This window comes from Rousettus aegyptiacus, unplaced genomic scaffold (assembly GCF_014176215.1).
Source record: "Rousettus aegyptiacus isolate mRouAeg1 unplaced genomic scaffold, mRouAeg1.p scaffold_m13_p_17, whole genome shotgun sequence".
Taxonomy (NCBI): Eukaryota; Metazoa; Chordata; class Mammalia; order Chiroptera; family Pteropodidae; genus Rousettus; species Rousettus aegyptiacus.
The window spans coordinates 36206993-36233306 of record NW_023416292.1 but is presented as its reverse complement, the minus strand read 5'-3'; the positions used below and the strand labels follow the sequence as shown (position 1 = coordinate 36233306).

The 26314-nt window shown below is 40.2% G+C and overlaps 1 protein-coding gene across 2 annotated transcripts in view; it reads right to left on the bottom strand.

Moving 5' to 3' along the window:
* Positions 1 to 26314, bottom strand: part of VAV3 (vav guanine nucleotide exchange factor 3) — a 293077-nt gene that overhangs the window by 208972 nt on the left and 57791 nt on the right. For both annotated transcript variants that reach the window (XM_016159794.2, XM_016159795.2), the window contains exon 2: positions 15832 to 15948. In XM_016159794.2, coding sequence (XP_016015280.1) covers positions 15832 to 15948 — 117 coding nt within the window. The remainder of the gene's footprint in view (positions 1 to 15831; positions 15949 to 26314) is intronic.

Here is a 26314-nt window from a genome sequence, read left to right as displayed (position 1 = left end):
AGAAAGCTAACCACATTTCTTTTAGGTCAGTCGGTATTAGAGAGAAAAAGGACGTGGAAGAAAGTCGTATGGATTACATGAGAAAGTCTTCATGGAAAAGGATATAACTATTACATTATACTATTGACAAGACCCAAATTAGAGACAGATTATATTTATTTAAAAAGTGGTACATAACAACAACACAAGTAGAGAGAAGTTAGCCTGAACAAACTACAACCACTCAGGCCCTATAACAAAAAAAAAAAAAAGAAAAAAAAGTTTATAAAGTTTTATGATTTTTGAATTTAGGGAATTCTTGTCAATGTTACATTGTTACATATAACAATAATACAGCTTAAAGGGGAAAATCCAACCAATTATAAGAAAATCCCCTTGTTTCCTTTCCATTCCTTTGCTATGGGAATAAGGCTAAAACATGATTTTCGTTTTTGGATTGACGTATGGTACCACTGAAATTACAGATATAAAAACTATTCTATTCTCTTGTAATCTATCCTCCAAAAATTGCTTTTCAAATTGTAACCATTATAATACTTGAATCCAAAACATAAGAAAAAATTAAATAGAAGAGTATGCAAGGAAAAAAATGAGTGAAACCTCTAGATCAAAAAATCCTGAAAATGTGAGTCATACCTAAAAATATTTGGGTAAACTCTCCATGGAAATAAAATTCCTTTATGAGCAAGAAAATGACATTCAACTCTAAATGTTCTTAAAATTACGGTTGTAGGGTTTTGTTTATTTATTTTTTTGTTTTAGCAGGACTAGATCAGAACGCTGACAGTTTTTGACAAATTCTAAATGGTGTAAATGTTTTCTAGATAATATTTTCGTGAGCCAGATGCAAAGCTTAGACCTCGAGCAGCTATGACTCGCTCAAGGATTCTTAAGTTTCTTGATGAAAGAACTTCCTTTACTGATCTATTTATCTACAAGATTATATTCATTGTATTTAAATTGTATGTAAAAAATACACTGAATAATTCTGGATGGTTGTTCCAGAGTTTAGTACATAATAGTCCCAAAGTATTTCTCAGCTGTTCACCATTATAAGACTTGAGATTTTTATTCTTAGAAAAACATTTAATGAACCCCTCCTATAACAAATACAGCCATCTTTTAAAAGTGCTCTAATTATGGAAAACTCAAGCTTTTTTCTAAACTCAAAAAACAGTAATTTAAATCCAATAAAACCCATCAGATATAATCATCACCTTTAGTGGGTTATCAGAAAATTAAAAACAAAATAAAAAATGTACAAAACTAATTGAAGAAAACATTTTTCTTTAAGAGGCACAACAACCAGATACAATGTCTAAACATTGATTCTATCTTGGTTCAAAGAAGCCAGTTATAAAAGATATTTTAGGGCTAAATCTCTTTTGGTGAAATTATATGTTTATTCTGGATATTAAATAGAATCAGGGAAGTATTATTCCTTTTGTCATATGTGATAAAGATATTATGGCTGTACAGGAAAAGAGCCTCATTTTGAGAGCTTTAAAGCTTGCCATATTTAGGATGTAAATGTCATGATGCTTACCTACAATTTACTTCGAATGGTTCAGCAAAAAATAGCAATATATACATACATAGTAATAGTAGACAAAGCAAATGTTGCATGTTAACAACTTTTGAATAGTGGATATATGAGTGGTCCCTGTAGTAATTGTTCTATATTTCTGTATGTTTATTACTATAATATTTGTTTTAATTTTTTGACACTTTGTTCTTTCCAAATTCCACTGGACACAAAGTCTTTCAGACTAGTTCAAAAGTTCACTCTGAATTAATCTGTTTTTTTCTTGCTTTCAGGACACCCGAGAGATAAATGTCATCCTTAACCTAGCTGGGATGGTGGTTGTGTTCCTTCCTCTAATTAGCTTCTACTCTCTTTTTCAATTCTAAATGTTTTAATATTTAACTGCTCTGTTTTATACAAGTCACAATAAGAAATCTCAAATTATTCTCAGACGTGAGCAGGTTATAAACAAAAAGAAAAGAACTGAGGATATTTTATTTCAAGAAGAAAAGATAGAGAAGCATGATGACAATCTTCATGTATTTGAAGGGCTGTCCTATAGAAGATTTATAAATTAATTTTATGCTGCTCCAGGATTAATGAGTAGAAATTTTAGGAAGATAAGTTGTGATTTTTCATTAGTGATAATTTTCTAAATAATTCAATAAGCGTTAATTGGAACTGTTGCTACTGAAGAAACTTCTGAGTCATCACTAGGACTCTCAAATACTGTAGAAGAAAGTCCATCAGTGTAGAAAAATGATGTATATGTTTGATTGCTCAAAACAGTGTAGGAAAAATGACGTATGTGTTTGTTTGTTTATTTATCTGCTTAAATGTCTATTTACTTATGAAAATCTTAGGGGCAAGTCTACTGACAAAACCCAAGTTACAACAAGTGTGAAAAACCCTCAGTGATTTTTTTGGAAAACCAGTGCTAATTAATACCATCTCCCTTTTATTATATTTTATAACAGTTTCACAATAACACCGCAAAATTTGTAAGTTACTAACTCCTTAAGAAATTGTACTTTATCATCCGATGGTCAATACATTCACATTTTTCTGCTGCTTCCTCCCTAAGACCTAATAGGCTATTAGAAAAACGTCAGCTGTGATTTTGCTAAAGCAATGTTAAACTTTAAACACAGAGTTAATTCTAACCCGAATCTGGCTTTCAGTGCATTTTTTTATTACTTTCTCTAATCCACAGTCAATGCTATCAATCATCACCAAAACCTGACCTAGAATGGCCAACAAAAATGGTGTGTCATATCCTCCCATACAGTAATGCGACCGTTCTAAGGTAATCACTCTAAGATGAATTATAAGTAGGCAGCTACTTTAAAAAGACATCTTGAAGAGTGGAAATGGTAAGGTGCCTGCCTGCCCACAGAGCAGCAGCAAGCATCATCCTTTACATCCTTTACGCAGAAACACAGGATGAGACTAGCAAGGAAAAGCACGGACCTAGGGGTCAGCAAACACATTTAGTGGGAAATTGTGTGCAAATAAAGTTCCAGGGGGAATATTCTGGAAGATTTAAATGTCATTCATTCATTCTAAACTAATGGTTTTTGACTGCTCTATGCACTGGCTGGTCCTGATACAATTTATCCTCAAATACTATGCTGATTCAGCAGGATTTTTCATGCCCTAAGTGCCTTATAACTAGCACTGAAGCAAACCAGAGAAAGGCCCATTATCCATTTCTATTTCTCCAAAGACACAGGTGCTGAGGTGGAAAACAAGTGACTCTGAAACCAAACTCTATCCAGAGGAAGCTTGCGTGGCTGAACTCCACACAGCTGCAGAGACGACTGGGTACCGTTTCCTGTGGTTGTTTGGTGTTCGCAACGCTCCTGACACACACTTCCTCTGCTAATCCCGTGCAGATGACAGCATCTCTCCAGGCCCACCCACACACGCCACGCCTCTCACTGAGCATGGGAAGCAAAAGCCAGCCTTTCTTTACCCCTACAGATGTGCACAAGGCATTTTAACAAAAGGGGGAATAAATGCGAGAAATATCCTCTTTTTCTAAAGGATCCTGTTGACAGGAAATACACAGGCACAACAGTTAAAGAACTAAAGGCCAAGAGTTTGCATAACCGCTGCTTGTATAGACAAGTAAATAGGCTATTATAACACCATGTACTGGAGTTAACCAATTCTCCTTGTGAGTTTCGCAACCATCGAATTCACAATAACAATTTATTAAAACCAAATTAGACTCAATGAACTCCATATGTAATTTGGATAAACTAAACCTCACCTTTAAACTGATGTGACTTAAGGATCTCTGAACACAGCTGAGATGGGATATGGCCCAACGGCTAAGCCAGGAATAAGAGTGTGTGTACTGCTCAGCAAGTATGTGCCACAGCCTTGGAAATATAGGAAAATATTCCTAGAAAGCTTCCTATTACAAAATAAAAATAATAATATTATTTCAATTTTTGTAAGAAATAATAAAACCAAAGATTTTAAATGTTCTCTCAGAGAGCAACGTCTCCACTAGATAATCAGCAAGTACAATAAATATCGAAAATAAAATACAGGGCAAATTAAGAATGGACAAATATAGTAAAACCTTTTGAAAGGCAAAACATACAAAATACCTCTTGGGTTGCAAAATATGTCTACAGACAGTGAGCATAAATGCCATTAGAATATTAGAATTCTTTCACATTTACCAAAAAAAAAAAGAAAAAAGAAAAAAACACCGTAAGTTGTGCCTGCCTCATTATTTCCCCTTGCAGTGAACTCTACTTCCCCTCCAGCCATCCAGGAAAAGCTCAGAAGTCAATGTTCTCTCTTCTCTCCCCTTACCATTTTCATGAGTCACATCGATCCCTAAGGCCCAAAAGCTCTCAAACTCCAGGCCCCTTTTGCCAAGGCTCTAGTCAAGGTCTGCACAGTTTTCAACGACTCTTCTTCTGTCTGATATCTGCTCTCTCAACCGCTAGTGTCCTAGACAACAGTCTATGCGGCCTTCCCCAGTGGACGGTGCTTCGCGCAAGCGCACAACGGGTCATCTCGTTATCTGTCAAAAGCCACTCACCGGTCCTTCATAAGAATAATTCAGACCCCGCGAGACCCCAAAGCCCTCACACTCTGGTCCCAATCTTTACAGAACCTCAAGATTCAGCTCGCCCCAGTTGCCTCTTACATTCGAGCTACAAGAACACCTGGGGAACCCCAAGCATCTGCGTGGATCCCCACGCCTGCATCTTCCCACGTGACACTCCCCTCTACCTAGAAGGTGCTTTCCCACTTCTGCTTGGAAGCAGTGCAGTAAAATCATAAAGAACATGGTCTTTAAAGTTGAACAGACATTGTCTCAGATCCATGCTCCATGGCCTACGAGCTATGATTTAGTTTTATAACTCTGAACTTCAGTTTCTTTGACCATAAAATAGAGCCCGTAAATGGTAAAAAAAAAAAAAAAAAAGACATAGCCAGCAGCAGCATCCCTACTTTTCTACCTAAATTCAGCCGAATAAACTGAGGCCCGTTCCTTAACCACATTTAGGAAGATGGGCCCCTTCTCTCTTGCGTTCCTCCACAGCATCTTCTCATTTGTCAATGAGTGCACTTAGTGTGCTATATCGTAATAATTTAATTACTTGTATCTTCTGCAATGTGGGGCATCCCTCAAAGACAGGATTAAAAGCACCTTTGGTTTAAAAGCCTCTTCAAATAATCTCATGTGATATATAAACAACCCTAACCAAAGGTATAATAAAGCTCAGACAGGTTGTCACGTAATAGGAATTACAATGTCCAATAATATGGTACTTAAGAAAATACATACATATGAGTTAAAATCATAAATTATGTTTATGAATATGTTAAAAACATGAGGTTCAATAAATAAGTTGCTACTGACAACATGTCTATAGATGCATATACTTTATCTTCATATATCTGTAAACCTAGAGCTATGTGTTTACTTACAACTATATTAGGAATCTAATAGGATTAAAAAATACTACCCAAAAGATTCAACGTAAATCTCTGGAGGAACCCTTGAGACAATAAAGAGAAAATCGATTTCAGTTCTCAAACTAGATTTCCATTTCCGGAATTAACAATATTCTCCTAACTATACCAAGTGAGGATGCAAAATCGAAGCAACGATCTTTATCATGCATTTACCTCTTTATAATGCTTTTCTCTCTCCAAAGTGTATGTACAGTTAATTGTTATAACTCAAAATGTTAACGGAATGTCAATATTTCTGAAAATACAGTAGACCTGGGCTAAAAGGAAATGCCTAAGACTAGGTATTTTCAGGTAGGATTACATAAGTAAGAAATACCAAATCAAAACATTACTTTATAAAATACAATGTGTACATATTACATTTACCGATAAGTGGCAATTTAGAATCAGATGGAATTTTATAGTTGATGAAACTGAGACCAAGTTAAAGAACTACCCTAAGGGGTTCTACCCTAAGGGGTTAAAATGAGCTCTATGACTTATTTAAAACTTAATTTAACTTTGCAGTAGTTAAGAGTCTCCAGTACCACCCTGTCTAACTGAAGTGGCTTCCTCCAGGAGTTCATCATTTTACTCTGCTGATTTCCTCAATGGCACTTACACTGGTTGTAATTATCTTGTTTATTTATGCTTTACTTGTTTTGTTTCCTGAACTCAAATAGCACTTCGAGGGCAGGAGACTGCCTGTCCCCTGACTAAGCAGCACTTGGCAAGCACTTGGGAGAGTGAGCACACAGACATCCACAGATGAAGAATGATGGGCGCATAGCTCAGAAGTTACCACTGACTGGGCCTCAGCCCCACATTGTGCTGACTGGGCAGTTCACCAAAATCCAGCTCACACTCGTCAATGCAATCCCAGGAGGCAGGGATCACCACCGGCCCATGTGACAGATCAAAACAGAGGCTCTGAGAAGTTGAGTAACTTCCCCACACAGGTAGCTGGGGCCAGGGAGGGTGAAACCCAGGTTTACTTGCTTTCTAAGTCTCAGAATGAGCTGAGGAAGAGAGCTGAGTGAATGTGTCAAGGTCACATTTCTGTAAGCCAGAGAAGAGGACAAAGATATCCCCCTCCCACCCCGCAACTTAGAAACAGGAAGAGACAAGTCAGCAAAGTCAAGCCCGGGAAGATTCAATACCTCCAAGAACCAAGTGCACCCAGAGCTCTGGAGAAAGCACACGTCCTCAGATTTGAAGCTCTGTGTGTGTGTGTGTGTGTGTGTGTGTGTGTGTGTGTGTGTGTGTGTGTAACCTTGAACCAAGTTACTGAAGGGGACGAGGGACATGGGAAAGGAGGGGGATTCCAGGCAAAATAAACACTATTAATGCACATTAATCTGGAGAGTCATGACGACTAATAATTTGGTGGGACGGAAGCAAAGAGTTTGAGGGGAAGGAAAGCAAGAAAAAAGGTTAGAAAGGCAGACAAGGGTCCTGATCATGAGTGATTCTACGTGGCTCATAAAAGGGTTTGGGATTTTTTCTCTTATAAGGAACAGGGATGCATGACCAGTTTCACATTTTTGTAGGATTACTCTGCAGATGATGGAGGGATTCAAACCTGAAGGCAGTGACGTGTACTTAGAAGACTGCTTCAATAACCTGGGTGATGAAGGCCTTGACTAAGGCATTTGTAACTATTCAGTTCCTGGCAGAGCAAATAAAGGAACAGCTCTACTCAGGTAGACATGAGTTTGAAGAGGGGAAAATAAATTGTTCGGTTTTACACATAGTGAGTTTGAAGTGATCCTAGGATACCTAAAAGCTCTTGCTATACAAATCTGAGAAATCCTAAATTAAGCAAGGGTAACTCTTTTCCTCACTTCAAGAGTGTTCAGTGCCTTTACTGTACTAGACCCCCCCCCCCCCCGCAGTGTTTACCAAACTTATCTGAACAAGAATGCTTTGCCCAGGCATCTATTAACATTTCTCAGGACAAACGGGTTCCTTGGGAAATGGTGTTCTCTAAGTTTTCAACTGTATTATAATTAGAAAACAGGGAAAGATTCTTTGAATTGGCTCACAAACAACTAGAAAGCAGACTAAAAATTGAACTTGAATAATCGCTAAAATGAGATGTACAAAGAATGATCCTTGCATGGTTCATGTGTTAAGAGTTCTATAAGAAGTGGTGAGAATAGGAGAATCTGCGTAGTATTAAGGACCCCTGTGAAATACATCAGCAAATAGAGTGAAATAGATGTAGAGGTTCCTAAGAAGGTCAGCTCTGTGTAAAAACAAAGGAGAACACTGCTAATGAGGCAGAAATTGTGTTAACAGCCAACCAGACGTACACATTTGGGAAGTCCAGAAGCTATTCCCTCCTTCTCCATTTAAATAGACAAAAAGGAGGCTTTGGAACAAGCTTTCTTTGTTCCGGAAGGACTCCCTGGAGAGTTCTCCCTTAGTTATGGAAATCCAGGCAAGTGACCTACTGTGGGGGGAGCGGGGGTGCAGGAGGCCTTTATGGGCTGACAGAGGAAGACTCCTCACAGCACTCCTGGGAGGCTGAGCCTGCTGGAGGCTGGAAGTTGGCTCACGTGCGGGAAAGTCCAGGGCCTTCTGGAAGGAAAGGGAGCAGAGATCTCAAAAGCTGCTCTGAAAGTGGTTGTCGGTATCCCTGTAGGGACGAAACAAGGAGGCCCCACTCAAGCCTGTGGGAAGAGAAGAATATCAGGATCCCCTGATGAGAATTCACCCGGCCAGGCTCAACGCAGAGGCTGAAATGCATGGGGGCAGAAGGTGGCTGGTCTGGGCAGCCTGGGGCTGAGCGGGGCTGCCACTACAGGGCACGCTGGCACCAGCGCCGTGGAAGGAACCGCGCAGGGCTTCGGCAGCGCCATGTAGTGACGCCTCGTGGTGCTTGGAAACATGGCTGCAAAGGCCCCAGAGACTCTGGAATAACTTAGGATGGAAAATACTTTGTGAGAGGAACGTCGAACTTCTAATAAGAGTGGGAGTTCAAACAAGTACTTGCAAAAAGGGATTATATTTACATGTCAAAATGACTCATACAGACATACAAAAGATGTTTCTCATTGTTGATCAGCGTGCATGCACTAGCCAATAAGGATCTTTCAAGCCATGCCAAGGTGAGGTCCCGGAAGCCACCTGAGCTCGAGAAAAGCTGAGGAGCCTTTGGTCGGGAGGGTTTTCTTGTGACAGGGAAAGCCGGGCAGAGTTCCAAGGAGATATACAGCCCGTAGGAAACCATTACATGTCCTCGAGGGTCAGCTGTCCTCGGGCTGCGATGTGCGTGCTGCTCCGGAGGGCGCGCTTCCTCGCTCACGCAAGGACAGAAGCAGGGAATGGGGCGTGGAGATTCACCGTCACCCAGGTACAGATGCTGAGAGGCTGGCCTTGGGTAACAGCACAGGCTGGGCAGGAAGAGGTCCCCCGTACCCTTATATGTACACCGTGAGGTGTACAAGTCAGGCTGGGAAGGGCCGAAAGTGAAAATGCGCAAAGGATGCAGCCTGCGCAAATGCTCTCGTAACATATGGTGAGGGCTTACGGATGGGGCAGAAATGGGAGCTCACGGTGGGAAGACAGCTTGACGGAAGCAGGTCTCTGCTACGGGAGTCGGGCAGGGGGACACTATGGCCTCTTAATGGAGACAGTACGGACAGCTGTGAGTATCCATTACACAAACAATTTGAAAGCTCTTTTCTACATTAACTTAACCATTTATCCCTCGGTTTTCTCAGCAAGTTCAAATTTATTTTTAAATGGCAATGTATTCCAAATGCTGAAGTACCAAATCACCTCCTACCCTGAATCCGATGTAGCTGCTAATTTGGTTGATATCCTGGGAAGGGGGCGGGAAACATTCGATGAGTGTTAAGGCATCGACTACCTTCAGTGAAAGTTTCATTGCATATCTCTCAACTAAACTCTCTATGCGCAAAAAAAAAAAAAAAAAAAAAATTAAACCTGTCCATACCAGAAAAGCCCAAGAAACATAAAGAATAAGGAACCATATCCGTACCATACGTGTACATACACATATATACACATATGTGTATGTTACGATTTTTCTAACACTCTGAGGCAAAAAGAATCAAATGAAATAAACCGAGTTTCAAGAAAATGGCACTAGAATCATCTTTTTGACTTTACACACATCCACACTCAGAATTCTGAATGACCTGTATCTAGGCAAACCATTGGTTCCAGACTGGATCTAAATTCGTACACTTGATCACGTACTGGGCGATATGCCGAGTGTTGTATACCAATTAACCCTATTTTCATACCAATTCTGTACGGTAGAAATTATTATTCCACTTACAGATAAGGAAACCGAGAAGTAGAGGGGATGAAGGTGACGGAGCAGGGGTCACGCAGAATCCTGCACAGAGTTCTGACTGCTTGGGCTGTTTCATTCAAATCAATAAATATCTTTAAGCCCTATTCATTTCCAGGCAATTAAGTTAGAGGCTTGAGTCCTTTTAACTCTGAGGCTTTCAGGTCATCTTCAAATCATTCTGTCTGGTCCCGATACACGGACACAGCTGGGGACCTCAGGAGGAGGTGAATTCTCCATCTGCTGAGGCACACATGCCCATTTCTTGACCTTGAAGTGCACAAACATGGGAAGGATGTCTGATGACTCTGAGAGTCTTTTCCAAACCTGAAGGTCCATGATACTCCTTGAGTCAATGGTAAGGACTAGAACGCATTTACCACAAAGCTGGGATTGCCCTTCTATTTAGTTGTCTACATGCTACAAAACAGAGATGTTCTAGGACTCTGTGTTCAAATCTTCTCTACATTCGATGGAAAATGTAGAGGCTACAGGATGGTCTCCGCGTGGTGTGAACTTTGGGAATATGAGAAAAGTTCACCTATCTACACAACTGAAATCATCTGACAAAACCAGGTGGATCCTTAGATTTCTCTCACTTTTGGTTGAAAGAACCAAGGAAAACTGGCTTGAGGAAGAAAAAGGAAGAATGCACTGGCTCATGTCACGAAAAAATCCACAGATGTACGTATCTGGGCGCTGGACACAGCTTGATTCCAGCCTCACATGACACCGCTAGGGTGTTCCTGAGCTCTGCTCCCTCTGAACGCAGTCTGCTTTGAAACTCCATGTGGAACCCAGATGGCTGCCGCCCCTTCAAGCCTGATAGCCACACCCTTCCATAGCAGGAGGAGAGCAAAACAAAACTGCCCACACAGACGTCTCGGCACATCATGCTGGCCCCAAATGAGTGACTTGCCCCCTCCCTGAACTCATCACTGTGGCCAAAGGGATGGGATTAACTGATTAAACCATCCAAACTATATGATGGGAAAAGAGAAAAGGGTGGTTTCTCAGAGGAGATCTAAGGGCGCAGAAGGAGGGAGAAAGATGGCCGTGCAGAATAAAAGATTAATGCTAGAGCACATTAGAGAGGATGGTTTATTTCCTAAGCTCACTCCTCCGATATCATTAGTTCTTGCACTCAATTCAAAAGTCAACCTCTGTGTTTACCACTGAATCTGAAACCAATTAACAGTAGTAATGAGTTATAACAGTAACAATAACAGCTAATATTTGTCAACATTACATACATTGAATCTAGAAACTCTGTTAAGCACTTTACATACATAATTTCATTTCTCATGTAACTGTAGTTTATCGATGAGGAAACAGAATGAAGCTCAATGAGACTATGTAACTTGCCCAATACCGCATACTAGTAAAGAATACAGCCAGAATTCAAACTGAGATCCAACTCAGAAGCCATGATCTTAACCACCACTTCTCAATAACATGCTTACCTGTGTCCCTGACCCACGCGTAAGCCAAAGCTGTATATTCCTTTTGACGGGGTCTGTCCTGAACCTTAACACATCAAAACCATCCTATTACAACTAAAATTAGCTGGAACTATGTTTGGCCAGGTGTGACTCTCTCTAATTTCAGAAAACACATCACCTTACACATGCAGCGTGCTTCATAATAGTTGAAAAAATGGACGTGAAGTCTGTGGGTACCTGGAAGCAGACCGGCCCTTCACCCTCCCAGAGTGGCCAGAGGAAGGAGCCGACTTTGTCACTCGCCTGGGCTGCAGCAGCCTGATTTCTGTCACTCACTAGAAATTGTCTAGTTACAGAAAAATCCCAGGTGCTTCTGCACCGTAAGCATGCCAACAGAAAGCTCAGTGGTAAATGTTCCTGAATGGCAAAAAAAAAAATACACCAGAAAATAACGATCTGAACAAAGGAACAGAAAGTCCTTTACATAAAGTATGGAACTGAGAAAATGTACAGATCCTACAGATCCTGTTGCAAGGTAAAAAGGAATATAATAATTTCTAATATTCCAGGGGAAAAGTTTATTATAGTTCTTAAGCAAAGAAGTTAACTCACAATATTTTACTTAGCTTTTGTTACTAGGAAGCCAGAAAAGAATCCATCTTATTTTTTAAAGTAAGAAAGTCAATGATTTTTCAGAGTTACACAGAAACAAACTCAAAGCCAGAGAGAAGCTATAAAAATTCTTTAGAAAAGGACACCCACATTCCACCCACCTCAGAACAGGGACAAGATTCAGACAAGGCTTCCACTTCTTTCAAGAACTTTCTCAGTATTTAACCATTCTGAGAGTTAGAGTTACAGTTACCCTCACGGCCTCTCCTGACTCCTGAGTTCGGGTTATTAAATTCATTCCCCATCCCTGTGTGATTTTTTTTTTAAAAATCACGATATAGGAAGTGTTCAGAACTAATCTAATTTTTGTTGACATATGAGTTTGGATTGAAATGAATACTCTACTAACATTAGGTAAAGAGCTCAATACTGGGCATTAAAGGTGACATTCCAAGGCAAAATTATCAGAAGTCCTTCTAGAGTGCCCAAAATGCATGCTCTTCACTATCTCATAAATTAAATGAAAAATTACATTCATTTGTATTGAGCAGCACTTTCCCAGGATTTTCCCAATTTCCAAAAGAAAACACATCCATATCAAATCCTACGATTCAAGGCAGATTTCCTGAACCCAAAACCGAGGAAAAGCTTGGACAAAGATTAGGCAGCAGAATACACCACAATAAAGGAAGAGGGAGAGAGTCGATTACATGTGTATGGATAAGAATCCATGAAACATTTGTCTATTTAGAGTCATTAACCTTAACCACCATTATATGCAGTCTCATGCAATATCCTAAAGTCTTCCCCTTTCTAAAGATAAAGCATAATTAGATGCCAAGTGGCGGATCACTCGTGGATTTTAATTTCGTAAATTCCCTTGGTTTTCTCCTTTTCTCAGAGCATCCACATGACAGCGGCACCCATGGCAGAGATGGCAGACGAGAAAAGCATAGGTCTGGAAAGTCAGAAGGCCTGAGCTCCAGCTCCTGCCGTGTCCCCAGGCAAGAAGACATTAAAGTCACCATTTCAATGTCTCATCTCTTAGTTTCCTCACCTGAAAAATGGGAACACTTGCTACAAAAACATTAGATACTATTATCACAATTAATATGTTCCTGGGCAAAAAGTTGTAAAAAGTACATCACTATTGGTATGAATTGAGGCATAGAGAAGCACACAGATATAGATACTTTTCATGTTAAAATTGAAAATTTAATTAAATCCCAAAGAAGAGAGAGAAATAAACTCACCTGTCTACACCCTGTTAAAATTTATATTCATAATGTCAGGAATTACCTTGTCTCTTAATTAATACTCTATTCATGTTTCTTAAACTTAAAAACTTTTAATTGTGTGAATTGTCTAAATTCCCTTGCTTACCATTGAGGCTTTGTAAAAGGGGTCAATAATAGTACCTGCAAGGTGGACTTGGTATGAGAATTGAGTCAGTATGTGCAGAGCACTTAGGTCCATGCTGGCACATGATGTTGGCTACGTGAATGTCTGCTCTATGGTATGGCAGTGGAGAATCGACCAGATTTGAGTTCGAACCATTGCTCCACTTTCTACTAGATATGTGACTTAAAGTACAGGTTTTCTCATATGTATAATGAGGAAAATAAAAGTACTTACACCTCATAGGGTTGTTAGGAGGATCAAAAAATTTATGTGTGTGTGTATTTGATTGAAAAAATTGCTTATACTGAAAGTGTTCAATAAGTGGTGGTATTGGTGGTTTTGCTTAAAATAATAATGTTTTGCTTAAAATAATAGCAGCATTGCTGGTAAATTATGAAGCAGCATCCAAAATTCTTTTCTTTTCAGTGGTTTATTTAGTTCTCATACACTTTTTAAGAGCTAGCTGCACCAATCTTGGCAGTAGTGAAAATGTATGTGCTTAATTTAAAGTGGTAAGTAGAGGATCAAGTTCTCAATCACCATTCCAAGTTTAATTCTGTTTCAGACTTACCACTGCCGAAATATTTTAAGCAGACAGAATTACATTTATCCATGAGAAGCATACAGTTTATTCCTTTACATTCAACTTTTTATAATCTCAACTTTCCTACAAAGCCTCCATTGTCTAATCAATCTAGCGTGCAAAGGTATTCTACATGATCAAGGCTACGTGTTTCTAAAGAATTTATGTTGTATCCCAGTCTTTGTCAACACCATTTCTTGCAAACCTGAATAAAACATGAAGAGCTCCTTGAAAAGCTTTAAAAAGTCAAAGCTTTTTTTCCAGTTTTCATTTCCCCAATTCATTTCCATTTTTCATTTCCCCAAAAGGGAAGGTGAAAAGAAGGGAAAATCAAAGAGGATTTTTTAAAACTAGTGGAAGAGTCAAAAGATAGAAAGAAAAATATCTCTTTAAGCTGTCAACATGTTTTCAGGGTCAACAGCGTAGAGGACTATCCTCACCTAAGATTTTACCTAATTCTTTTTTGTCTTCATGGCTCAACTTCATGGCCACAGACAAATGTGCTTACAAGGAGGCTTGTTTTCGGTTCCTTGTACTTATTATTATATGCTATCCTCCATCACCTTTTTTAACCTTAAAGCAATTAAATCACAGCTTGCCAGAGAAAAGGGGATCTCAGAAACTACATTCTAATATCCATTTCCTTTTGTGCAGACTTCCGAACTTGCAGGTGGTCTGATGACTAAGAAGACTGGGGACTTTCAGAAGACCGCAAAGTGACTCTGGATCAAGAGCCCAGGCCCTCTCTCTCCCAGGCAGGGTGGCTTTCCCACCTTGCTTCACGACAGCATCAAATTTCTTATGTTTCTGTTTTAAGTTTGTGGTATATATTCCCACTGCCAAGCAAATCAATCCATGGTTTGGTTTTTATTCTATAACCCAAATGTTCCATTTTAGAGATCGAGTAGCCACCCCCAAACAGGCTTTTGTACCTGAATTACAAGAGTAAGGGCAAACTTCTCAATATCATTCGGTTTTTCCCCTTCTTATGTGCTTATTTTTATAATGCAATTATGTCAACAGGAGCTAAAATAAAGTCACCCTAATCATCTGACTCATTTATGGCTTCTCACATGCAAGAAGTTTAACTTTATGCCCAGTGACTACAAAATAAATGACGATAACTTGTGAAAGGATGGTTTCCGTCACCTATTATACACAAATATTTGGTGTACACGCAATAACCATAAACATTAAAACATTTCCATGAGACAAATATCATTGAAATCCAACAAATCCAACACACATTTGCTGAAATCTAAGCAAAGGAGTTACTCAACAATCTCAAATATTCCAGTGATTCCTGTCTTCCCCAAGTCACCTACCCAAGTCAGAATGTTCTCAACTTCCAAAAATTAGGAGCCTGTTCGATGTAGAGAAGACTGGAGAAAAAGAATACTGGTCCTTAGACATGAGGGCCCAACAAACTATCTAAAGCAGCAGTCCCCAACCTTTTTGGTACCAAGGGCCAAAGCTCCCATGAGAATCTAGTGCCTGATGATCTGAGGTGGAGCTGAGGCGGTGATGCTAGTGCTGGGGAGCAGCTGCAAATACGGATGAAGGTTCGGATGAAGCTTCACTCACTAGCCTGCCACTCACCTCCTGCTGTGTGGCCCAGTTCCTAACAGGCTACAAACCACTACTGGTCCATGGTCCAGAGATTGGGGACCCTTGATCTAAAGGATGAAAAATAGTAATCCTACCCTCTTAAATGACCAGTAAGAAAACTTACCTCTGGATAAAATAATCCCCTTATTATAATCTCATTGAGAGAGTTGCTACTGCTACTTTTTTTTCTCTCTCTCTCTCTTTTTTGCTAAGCCAACTATGTAAAATTTAACTACAGAATTCAAATATGTAGACCACTTAAGTCACATGTCCTACTTCAACAAGAACAAATAAGTATTGGATTAAATGTTCTCTAATAAATATATAAAAAGTAAAATGTAATTACCTTTCCAAAGTCTCGAACATCAAACAGGTCAAACGCCTCGAAGAGTTCACTTTTTCTCATTCCAAATGTCTCGCAACAGGCCATGAGGAATGTTCTTATGTTCTTCAAACAGAGAAACTAAGGAATAAGAAATAGCTATTAGTATGTAGTAAATACTTCTGAATGCTGTCTACCCTCTGTCATGCCCAAAATGCTATAAAAATGACAAGGAAGAACCCACCAGCTTTTCAGGTTGTTTTTCAAAAACTCCTTCAGCATTATTTACTGAGTATCCACTTTCTCTTAGCACAAGGGACATAAAATTCTTTCCTCATGAAACTTACATTCTAATAAGACAGATGAGAACAAACTCAGCAACAAAAACAAAAACAGAAATGTTTTTATTTTCCCATGGTAATAAGCACAATAGAAAATATGAAGCCAGGAGATGGCTCAGAAGTGCTGGTGGGGGTTGGGGAAGCTTAAATGGAATGGCTAAGGAAGGTGTCAGTGAGAAAAGGTGTCAGTAAGAAGAGAATAAGGTTCCAGTCAAGATGGCGGGCTTGGTAGAGGCAAACCTCTTTTGATGACTGCATTAAAATTACAACCAAATTATAAAATAAACAACTTGGAGAACCACCCGAAGTCTAGCTGATTATAACACATACATCTGAGGATAAAAAGAAAAAAGCCACGTTGAGACTGATAGGAGGGGTGGAGAGGCAAAGCTGGCTGGTCCTGCACTCACGTCTGGCAGTTGAGCACTGGGAGCAAGGGCACAGCTACAGAGGCCTCCTTGAAGGAACAAGGGGTCCTAGCTCTACACAGGAGCTCCTCAGCCCACGGTTCCAGTCCAGGAAGAGGCGTGCCCCCAAAATCTGACTGGAAAAATCAGTGAGAACTCCGGCCATTGAGATGAGACAGAAGGAACCTGAAAACCCAGATGTTCCCCTTAAAGGGCCAGCTCACAGATTCACTCACTCACAGACACTCACCTTGGGGCCCATCGGAAGGTCAGCAGCTTGGGAAGTGCAAGAGACATAGAGGGGTCAGGGTGAGGGCTGAAGGAACAGTCACCATTGCTCCTTTGTCAGATCCCCCACCTGGGCAGTCTACAGGTGGGCATCATCTTGTCTGCGCTGAACCCTTCCCCCGCACAGCCAATTCCGAAGCAGCACTGGTCTCCCTGGGGTCCCGCCCCACCCAGCCCACAAATTGCCCCCAGTGAGCTCCTTGCCACGCAGCCAGTCCCACCCTGTGCCTTCTCTGGGCTGCATATTTATTGGCAGGGAGCAGCCTTCAGTTCATGCAGCTGGCACACAGCCCACACATTTCAGGGGAGACTTTTGGTGGCGGGCCACTGGAGCCAGCCTGAGTCGCAGTGTCTCTTGGGCAGTTCGTGGGGGTTTGCAGGCCTGAGGCGGTCAGTGACTGGTCTTGCTGTAATCTGAGACTCTTACAAGAAGCCACAACTTCAACACTGGCACAAAACCTGGCTCTGCATTGGTGGAGTGAAATCCGCTCACTTTACCCTGGTGACTCCCTGGGTTCCCACCCCACCAACGTCACATATCACCCAAAGGCTCTTCCAGCTGAGGACTCCTGTGGGCAGCCCAGGCTTTGCGGTACGCTGGTCCTTTTGCTGGGCCACCCCAGGCCCACTACTGGGGGTAACCAACCTCGGCTCACAGCATTATCTTTCCCATTCACCTTCAGATCCAGCGCAGGCAGCAACCATTCACGGATCACTTTGTAGCTCCTATGAGGTAGCCCCAAGCAATCAAAGGCAGCAGCTGACCTTGGCCTACATGGAAAACCCTCCCAAGGGGCCACAGAACCAATACACCCAGAGGCTGGAGTCAGACCACAGCAGAGCACTGCGTGACTAGCCCCATAAGTGGCACACCCGAAGAGTGGTCTCAACAAATACACAAGACGGCTGGGATGAATCCCACTCCATGGGGTCAGCCCCCACACAACAGCTCCTACCCTGTGGGCGTGGCCAGTCCCCATAGCCAATCAGCTCAAGAGTCAATCTTATCCACTGACGTACTAACAGCACTCAAGGTTTAGCTACGTCAGGAAAGCACACGCAACCCACACAAGGGACATGCCCAGAGCCCTCAGTGCAGGTGATCAGGGAGATTGGGACACTGGACCACACAGGACACCAACTACATAAGGCCACATGACCAAGGCTGGGAGATGTAATAAACCATCATAATACATAGAAACAAACAGAGAGAGGCAACTAAAATGAGAAGACAAACATGCTGCAAATAAAACAACAGAAGAAAACTCCAGATAAAATAACTAAATGAAATGAAGGCAAGCAACCTACCAGAGTTCCAAACACTGGTTATAAAGATGTTCAATGAACTTAGGGGGAGAATAGATGATCGCAGGGAACACTTTAACAGAGAGATAGTAAGCATAGAAAAGGACCTAGAAATCATAAAAAAGAACCAGTCAGAAATGAAGAATACAATAACTGATAATAAAAAAAAAAACACTAGAAGGAATCAACGGTAGATTAGATGAAGCAGAGGATCAAACCAGCAACTTGGAATACCCAATAAAAACAGCAAAAAGAATTTTAAAAAATGAGAAAAGCTTAAGAGACCTCTGGTACAACATCAGAAATACCAACATCCATACCATAGAGGTACCAGAAGAAGAAGAGAGAGCAAGAGATTGAGAACCTATTTGAAGGAATAATGACAGAAAACTTCCCTAACCTAGAGAAAGGAAATAGACATACAAATCCCCAAAAAAGAGGAACCCAAACAAACCCACACCAAGACACATCATCATTAAAATGCCAAGGTTAAAGACAAAGAAAGAGTCTAAAAAGCAGAAAGAGAAAGGCAGCTAGTTATTCACAGGGTACTCCCAAAGAACGTCAGCTGATTTTTCAAGAGAAACTTTATAGATCAGAAGGGATTGGCATGAAATAATCAAAGTGATGAAAAACAAAAACCTACAATAAAGACTACTCTACTAATCGAGGCTATCGATTAAAATGGAAGGTGAGATAAAGAGCTTCCCAAAGAGGAAAAAGCTAAAAGAATTTATCACCAACAAGCCAGATTTACAAAAAATGTTAAGAGGACTTCTGTAAAAAGAAGGAGAGAAAACGCATAAATATGAATAATAAAGTGGCAATAACTATATAGCTATCGATAATCATTTTAAATATAAATAGATGAAATGCTCCAATCAAAAGACGTAGAGTGGCTGAATGGATAAGAAAACAAGACCCATACATGTGCTGTCTACCAGAGACCCACTTCAAATCAAACGACACTCACAGACTGAAAGTAAAGAGATATAAAAAGATGTTCCATGCAAATGAAAATGGAAAAATAAAAGCTGACGTAGTAACATTTAGACAAAATAGACTTTATAACAAAAGTTATAAGAGACAAAGAAAGGCATTACATAATGAAAAGAGAATCAATACAATGAAAGGACATAGCTCTAGTAAACATACATGCACCCAACACAGGAGCACTTATGTACATAAAGCAATTATTGAATAAATGGAGAGATCAACAGTAATACACTCATAGTAGACTTTAACCCACTGGAACCAATGGACAGATCCTCAAGACAGAAAATCAATAAGGAACTAGCAGCCTTAAATGACTCACTACTAGACCAAATGGATTTAATTGCTATTTTCAGAGTATTTCACCCCAAAGGAGCATAATATGCATTCTTCTCAAGCACACAAAGAACATTTTCCAGGATAGACCACATTAGACCACAAAACAAGTCTCAAATTTAAAAAGACTGAAATTTTATCAAGTGTCTTCTCTGACCACAATGGTATGAAACTAGAAACCAATTACAAGAAAATAACTAAAAAATACACAAACACATTGAGGCTAAACAACATGCTACTGAATAATGAATGGGTTAACAAAGAGATCAAAAGATATGTAGAGACAAATGAAAATGAAAACATGATTCCAAATCTATGAGACACAGCAAAAGTAGTCATTAGAGGGAAATTCATAGCACTGCAAAAATACCTCATGAAATAAGAAAAATCTCAATCTAAACTTACACCTAAAAAAACTAGGAAAAGAATAGCAAACAAAACCCAAAGTGAGAAGAAGGAAGGAAACAATAAAAATTAGAGTGAAAATAAATGAAATACAGTCTAGAGGAACAATGCAACAACACAAAAGAACAATAAAATCAAGAGCTGCTTCTTTTAAAGGATAAACAAAATTGGATAAACCTCTAACCGGACCTATCAAGAAAAAAAAGAGAGAGGACCCAAATAAATAAAATCGAAAATGAAAGAGAAGTCACAACAGATTCCAGAGAAAGACGAAGGATTATAAGAAAATACTACAATTATATGCCAACAAACTGAACAATCTGGAAGACATGGATACATTCCTAGAAACATACATTCTCCCAAGACTGAGTCAAGAGGAAGCAGAAAATCTGAACTGACCAATTACCGCCAATGAAATCAAATTGGTAATCAAAAAACTCCCCAAAATCAAAAGTCCTGGACCAGATGGCTTCATAGGTGAATTCCACCAAACATTCAAAGAATAATTAGCACCTATTTTTCTCAAACTATTCCAAAAATTTCAAGAGGAGAGAAGCCTTCCTAACTCTTCTTGCGAGGCCACCATTAAATCCCTGATTCCAAAACCAGACAAAGACAGTACAAAAAATAGAAAACTACAAGCTGATATCCCTGATGAACATTGATGCAAAAATCTTCAGCAAAATATTAGCAAACCAAATTCAGCAATACCTTAAAAACATCATATGCCATGATCAAGTTGGTTTTATTCCTGGGATGCAAGGTTGGTTTCATATCCACGAATCGATTAATGTGATAGACCACATTAACAAATTGAAAGATAAAAATCATATGATCATATCAATAGATGCAGAAAAAGTATTCGACAAAATCCAGCATCCATTTATGGAAAAAAAAAAGACTCTCAGTGAAGTGGGAAGAGAGGGAACATACCTTAACTCAATAAAAGCCATATGTGACAAACTTCCAGCTAACATCATACTCAATGGGGAAAGGCTAAAAGCATTTTCCTTAAGATCAGGAACAAGACAAGGATGTCCACTTCCAGGAAGGGACAAAATCTATCTTGTGTGTCTGTTTTATATTACTTTCATGGACACTGAGCCTGATGATGTGATTAGACGAGATCTTTAGGGATCTTGAGAGGCGGGGGTGAGTGTATTTTGCATGCGGAAACAAAATGAATAGTTGGGACCAGAGTGTAAACATTCCACTTTGGTATCAATTTCCATTCTAATTTTTGTATCAGTTTTCTATTGCCACACATAACATTGTATAACAGAGCACCCAAAATTGAATGGCTTGACATAACAACCATTTATTTAGCTCACGGGTCTGCTGGTTTGTGTTCTAACTTGGAGATTTCTCCTGATCTTTGTTGTATTCACTTGCATGTTTTCTAGGTCAGCTGGCTGCTGGCTAGGATCATATTTTTGGTGATGGTTGCCTTGGGGCAAACATGCCTCAAATGACCTCATCTGTGACAAATTCACTCTCTTCAAGTATTGCTCATTCTTTCAGCAGACTAGCTCTAGCAAATCCTCATGATTATGATAAAGCAAGAGAAGAGGATGATTAAGATCATGATTCTGAAGAACAACAAGATAGCAAGCCTCAATGAACAAGGACTTCCCAAGCCTCTGCTTATAACATACTTGCTAACAAGTGATTGGCCAAAATAAGTCACAGGGCTGAGCCCAGAAACAAAGGGCGGGGCCGCCAATGCAATCAACCCACTATAATTCCCAAACTGTGTGCCATGAAAACTAGTGTCCCAGAGGTGTTACGAGATGCTCCCCTAAAAAGAGGTTCTATGGCCATACTAATTTGTGAAATGCTGCTTATTATGTACTTTTGGTGAGTCACACTACCCACTAACCTATTAAAATATCGAAGAATTTTTTAAAAAAAAAATGAGAGAAGGGAAGCAGAGGTCTGAAGGTGGTGAAGGAGCAAGCTGTGCACAATCACAGGACAGAGAACTCCAGCCTAAAGCAGTGGCCCACACCAGGGCGCTGAGGCAGGAGTGTCTGACGCACAGCTGGGGAAGGGGCCAGTGTGGCTAGAGCACAGGGAGTGGCAGGGGCAAAGGTAGGAGGTGAGCTAGAAAAGTATTGGGGTTAGAGGATGAAGGACTCCATTGGACAGGCTTTCAGTCTGAGACAGGAAGTGACTAGAGGCCTTCAGGCAGAGGAGGGATATGATCAGATGCTTTAAAGGGGGTCTTTCGGGCTTTTGTTTTGAATATAGGTTGAAAGGGGCTGAAGCAAGGATGGAGACAGGCAAACCAGACAGGAGGCTATTGTAAATAATCTGGGTGAGGAACAGCTGTGGAAAGACCAGGGGTTACATTCTGACTTTGTTAAATTTGAGATGCCTATTAGTCACCCAGTGGGATGTGAGGCAGCAGGCAATTAGATACACCAGTCTCGAGTACAGTTGTATACTCCAGACACAAACCTTGGAGTCTTTAGAGGCTACAGTACATTTTTAACCATGATATTTTCTGAGACGACACTGGGAGAAGGAAGAGGAGAGGAGAAGACCTGGGGTCAGGTAATCTTAGGAGATTGAGAAAAGAGGATGTGCCCACAAAGAAGCCAAGAGAGTGACCAGTGAGGAAGGAGAACGGTCAGGAGAAGGTGTTTTTCCTTGAAGCCAAGTAAAGAAAGTGTTTCTAGGAAGAAGTGATGACTTGTGTCAGCTGTTGCTGAACGTCAGATAAGATTTTGACCAAGCTCTGTCCTTAGAATCGGGCCGTGTGAAGATCGTGCATACACCTTGAGAAAAGCAGGTTCTGTGTGGAAGACTGGAGAAAAGTCTGCTTGGAGCAGGTTGAAGAGACAATGGGAAGAGAGACAGTGAAGATGTAGACTCTGGAGGAGTTCTGCTGCAAGGGGGAGCAGGATCGAGGAGGTAGAGAGAGAGGTGAGGAAGGGCTTTTTAAAAACAATGGAAGTTGTTAGACCATGTTTCTACTTTGATGGGAATAACTTGGTAGAGGGGCGAGTCGGTCATGTAAGAAAGAGGGGTAGTCACCCAAATGAATTGGCAAAGGAGAGGGGGATGTGGCTGTCAAGTGGAGAAGCTGACCTTGGCAGAGCCTGCTCAGCTCATCACTACCTACGAGAGAGCCAGTAGGGAAGGTAGACGTTATGGACAGCTTTTAAAACCAATAGAGTTTACTTTCGTTATCTAAAAGACTCAAATCCACCTAAGGAAAGCACACACAATTGTGAATTAGGTGAAGTCCTTTTGGAAACATTAGCTGCGATGGCGCACATAGAAATAAAATTATTCACCTCCAGTAAGTTAGAGACCTACTAGCTAATTACTGGATCTCTGCTTTCTTTTTCTAAGCACTGTCAACGGTTTATTTTGTTTTGTTTTTCATCTTGGTTTGTTTTTTTAATTCACAGAAGGCGCATTTTATTTCTTCTACATTTGAAACATTCAGATTTTTCATGGGCTTAACTCAGACACAGTATTACCCTTTACGGGAATCCTTCTCAGATGCTTAAATATTTCAGGAAGGGTTAAAACCACAGGGGAAACATCATAACCCCTTTGATGCACAAAGGCAGCAGTGAATGGGCATCTGCAGTTACTGCTTTCACTTTAAAAAATTCATAAGAGACCTTTACAACACAGAATCACTCTGCATGTAGCGCTTCCACATAGAATTGCTTATTTACAGATTAAAAGCCTTGCATTCTGCCAAGACAGACAATAATTACTCTCTTGGGGATTCTGCAACTGCTCTCTTGCAATATTTTTTACATAATTAAGTGCCCAACTCATAGCTCACCGAGGAACAAAGCATAATTGCACATGCCACCCTCTGAAGATTTCTCGCCAAACTCAAATTTTCCACCGGTATAGGAAAAGCTACAGTAGACTTCCATTGGAGTACTTTGATCTTTAATTCAGTAAAGCAATTATTACTGAAAGTAAATATATATATGAAATGCAGTCATTACTGCACATGTACAAGAGAAGATTTAAAAACAGGCCTTCCCTTCCTTCTGGAACAAATCTTAACCTCACCTTCCCTTGAACCAGTTCAATTCTATTAAATTCCACAAATATTCACTGGATTTGAAAAAGGTCACTGGTATGCCCCCCCCTTTCCCAAGGAATCCTCAAAATTGGTCGCCTTTTTATGTATTTTTTTCAGTCAACAGTTTTTGAATGCCTACAACGTTCCAGACACTGGGAAGGCTAAAAATGAGTAAGACGAGCTTCTCTACTAATCTCATCTGGAGATTTGCACAGTTATCCCAAAGCTGGCTGAGGTCACTGGGCTCACAGTTCACTTGACACTTACGGGCGTCCAGCTCTGAGCAAGGAACGGAGCTTAGGGTTAGAGGAAAGGGGCCCTAACGCCATTGCAGAAGCCCTGGACAGAGCGGGCCTGCCAGGCCTGCGCTTGGTGTTCATCACGTTGAACTTTTTATTCCAGTTTATTGTATTTTTAAAAAATTCAAACTACAAGGAAAGCTGAAAGGATACATGAACACTCCATCTATTCAACAATTCTTACATACTGCCATACATGCTTTTGTGTGCCAACTCTTTATAAAATTTACATTGCAGACATCATGGTACTTTGTTTCACTCAACATGCATCTCTCAGGAATAAAGATATTTTCCCACATACCCGCAATACCATTATCACACTTAAGAAAATTAATTCTATATTATCTAATATCCATTCCATATTCACATTTCCAAAACTGCCTACCTAACGTCTTTTTATACTATTTGCTCCCCAATCTAGAATCCAATTAAGTTTTACCCATTACAGTTAGTTGCTTTATCCTTGCAGGACCTGTTAACCTAAAAATCCTGCTGCCTTTTCTTTACGACATTGACTCCTGGAAGAGTCCAAGGTGATCATCTCATCATATAGAAATGTCCCACATTCTTCATTTGTCTCATTATCTGCTCATGGATCATTAAACCTGTTCCTCTATCACTTGTATTTCCTGTGAACCAAAAGCTAAGTCTACTTACAAGTTTAACAGCTTTGTGAACCTCATATTTCATCCTACCAGAAAACACGAAATATTAGGTTATCCAGTTATTATTAAAGCTAAGATTCCTCACTTGGTTAAGATGCTTACTGCACATCTCTATTGTAAAGGTATATGTCCCCTTTTATAAAGGTAAAAAACCTGGGCTGATAACTTGGTACCACGTGGCTGTCCTATTTCCCAATCGTTTTGCACCATGAATTTAGCGTCCACTGATAGTTCTTGCTTTGATTATTCCATTTGGGACTATAAAACAGTGATTTTTCTAATGCTGTCATTCCTTCCACATTTATTAGCTGGTATTCCTACCTAAAGAAAAACTTCCCCTGCCCTAGCTCCCCTCCGCTTTTTTGTTTTTTGTTTTTTGGGGGGTTTTTTGTTTGTTTTTGCTTAAGAATCAGTCGCTATCATTATTCTTCTTGATATTCACATTATGCAAACTTTAACCGCTGGAGGTCCCTTCAAACTAGTTCCCGTGTCCTTTGACATGACCCTATTTTCTTCATTTTCTTATATCAACCTGTCCCAGGCCACCTCATATTTCCTCTGCTCTAGTTCCGGACTCAGCCATTTCCCCAAGCGGGTCTATTTCAATGTATATGGTAAATGGTAGTTTCAAGTTAAAGTCTGAGCTGCTCCAACATTACATGAGTCAGTTATATCAAATGAACCAATACCTTCACACTTTGCTTAAGCAATCTATCACTTGCAACAGAAAGAGTTAATGTGAACATGATTGGCCTAACTGGTTTCCAATGTACCTCTCAGGTAATTCTATAGTTTTCTTTGTCGAATGCCTAATAACCAACTCTCATCTCACTCTGTTCAAAAGAAATGAGTTCACTGAAGACAACTGATGAACACATGAGTGCGTTTTATGCTTAGAGATGTGATTGACGTTTCAACACAGTACTACACATCAGTTCCCAGTCTGTAATTTCTTTGAGATTTGAAGCCATCGGATAGTCCTTTTTTTTCATCGGCAGAAGCTTAAAACATTCTGTCCTCAGAGATGGTGTGTAACGCACAAGGACAAAGACATATCATTTCATAACCTTACTTTATATTGAACCGAAAATCATACAATTTTGCTAAATCGTCTCTTTTACTTACATGAGATAACTTTAGGATTTCTTAAAATTCGTAATTACGATTTCAGGAATCAAAATTAAAGGCACACAAAATGTCCCAATAGCATTTTCTCACTTAACCGAGGAGAATGAGGTTTTCCAGGAAAATGGCAAGTGTGCGTGAGCATGAGACAAGACGAAGCCTGGACGGCGAGGGACAGTGGAAGGGGCTCAGACTGGACACGGCACTCGGGAGGGGAGCAGTGTGAGCAGGGCTGGACAGGGGAGCCAGGACTCACATGGCAAGCTGAGGGGCTGTGGGCTTT